At 47.9% G+C, this 2,500-nt stretch overlaps 1 protein-coding gene across 1 annotated transcript in view; it reads right to left on the bottom strand.

Annotated features, from left to right (window-relative positions):
• cacna1aa (calcium channel, voltage-dependent, P/Q type, alpha 1A subunit, a) overlaps positions 1 to 2,500 on the bottom strand; it is a 93,557-nt gene that overhangs the window by 52,883 nt on the left and 38,174 nt on the right. Inside the window, exons 12-14 of the mRNA XM_076266688.1 lie at positions 1,890 to 2,002; positions 1,233 to 1,345; positions 1 to 109 (exon numbers count right to left, since the gene is read on the bottom strand). The exon at positions 1 to 109 is cut by the window's left edge and continues 23 nt beyond it. Coding sequence (XP_076122803.1) covers positions 1 to 109; positions 1,233 to 1,345; positions 1,890 to 2,002 — 335 coding nt within the window. The remainder of the gene's footprint in view (positions 110 to 1,232; positions 1,346 to 1,889; positions 2,003 to 2,500) is intronic.

The following is a 2,500-nucleotide window of genomic DNA, read 5'->3' as shown; positions in this document are numbered from 1 at the left end:
CAGAAGGGCAAAGACCACGATGAAGAGAAAGAGCAGGAAGAGCAAGCTGATGATGGACTTCATGGAGTTGAGTAGGGAGACCACCAGGTTCCTCAGGGAGGCCCAGTACCTGTGAGCAGAGAGAGAGAGAGAGAGAGAGAGAGAGAGAGAGAGAGAGAGACAGACAGACAGACAGACAGATAGAGGGAGAGAGAGAGAAAGAGAGAGAGTGAAAGAGAGAAGGAGAGAGAGAGAATATCATCAATTCATGGCAATCACAACTTGGCAGTGGGGTGATTGATCGAACATCACAGGGCATCCATAGCAGACTCCAGACAGACAAATGACTTGAGCTTAACTGGGACAGATGAAATAGAGTAGGCACAGCCAGGGATGGACCGCACCCAACCTAACCACACCGAACCACACCAACCTGCACCACACCACACCACACACACCAACCCGCACCACACCACACCACACCTAACCACACCGCACCATACCGCATCACACCACATCTCATCACAACACACCACATCGCACCACATCACACCAGACCACACCACACCGCACCTAACCACACCGCACCACACCTAACCACACCGCACCACACCTAACCACGCCACACCACACCTAACCACTGCGCACACCTAACCACACCGCACCACACCGAACCACACCAACCCGCACCACACCACATCACACGGCACCACACCGCACCACACCACACGGCACCACAACATACCACATCACACCACACGGCACCACACCTAACCACATCACACCACACCGCACCACACAACACCACACCGCACCATACCACATCACACCGCACCACACCTAACCACACCGCACCATACCACATCACACCACACCACACAACATAACACCACACCACACCACACCAACCCACACCACACAACACCACACCACACAACACCACATCACACCACACCACACCACACCAACCCACACCACACACCACATCACACAACACCGCACCACGCAACACCACACCGCACCACACAACACCACACTAGACAACACCACACCACACAACACAACATCACACCACACCACACCACACCAACCCACACAACACCACACCACACCACACCACACCACACCACACCATACCACACCGCACCATACCACATCACACTACACCGCACCACATCACACCACACCGCACCACACCACACCACACTGGACCACACTGCACTGGCTGGGACCGGAAGACAGGGGAGACTCACTTGGTCACTTTGAAGATCCTCAATAACCTGAGAGCGCGCAACACACTGATGCCAAAGGAGGTGCCAGGCTGGATCATTGCCCAGAAGACCTCGAATATGCTGCCACATATGACCTGCCACACAAAGCCACACACACACATATATAAACATGGGCATACACTTACACACACACACACAGGTAAACAATTACACACAGACGTACAAACAAGTGCATGCAGACATACAGTACTACACATACACATGGGAAACTTAGTTTAAACAAAAGTGTACCTCTAAAATAAGACCATCAATTATGTATGGACTATCACACTTAGGCAACATCAGCTTGTTGTGAAAATATTAAATTGGTAGTGGAATAACAACAATACATTTAGTCAGTGCAATATAAACACTATCTGTCTCCATATGTCTGTGTATTATAGGCCTCTGATAAAAAATGTAATATTTATTTTCTATATTGCATTTGGACAAAAAAATTGACATTTAAAAGCAATAAAATATTTGTTATCTAGATTTCAGGCCAAGGGCATCAGTATCATCATGTGTACGACATGGCAGCAATTTCAGTTACACCCCGATCGTTATTATTTACGAGTTCGTAAGCCAGGGGGAAATCATGCTGGGGAATAAGAGAAGCAGGTCCGAAGGAAAACTCACAATGCAGTCAAAGCAGTTAAAGGAGGAGTGAAAGTAAGGGCGTGTCCCCAATCCATACATCTTGATGCACATCTCCGACATGAAGATGCCCAGGAAAATGAACTCGGCAAAGTCTGCATGAGAAGGACACAGGGAACACGGAATAGGAAGTGAAAGCAGTACAATATGGGAATTCAAAAGAGATTCAATTTTAGGAGACATAAAACAGCCTAACAGTGAGGCACTGGAAGAACTTTGAGATAACCTAAAGATTATGAGAATGCAATCAGAAGACTAAATGTTGAAAAACGATTCTGGCCCATTAAAACCATGTTCAGGAGCTCACAGACAGCATTTCTCTATATATCTGTGTCTATGTCCTGATGTGCTCTCTATGTCAACCAAACCTGGCAAACACAGACGCTTGCCTTCAGGCTGTAAAGTGGGAAGCACTGTCTGCATGCACTGCATACTGTCTACTTCAGGAAGGGCCACCTAGACACTTCCCATGAGCCATCTGGCTAATTAACAGTAATACTTTTAACAAGGCGCCTCTCTCACAAAATAATGACAAAGCTCTTCCTGGGCAAGTGAGCGAGTGATGCAAAAGCCCGGCACACCTAATTTACCAA

Source organism: Alosa pseudoharengus, unplaced genomic scaffold, assembly GCF_046254945.1.
Source record: "Alosa pseudoharengus isolate Yale_2024_CS ecotype anadromous, Long Island Sound unplaced genomic scaffold, YU_APseudo_1.1 YU_APseudo_1.1_scf_4, whole genome shotgun sequence".
Taxonomy (NCBI): domain Eukaryota; kingdom Metazoa; phylum Chordata; class Actinopteri; order Clupeiformes; family Clupeidae; genus Alosa; species Alosa pseudoharengus.
This window is presented reverse-complemented; position numbering and strand designations above follow the sequence as displayed.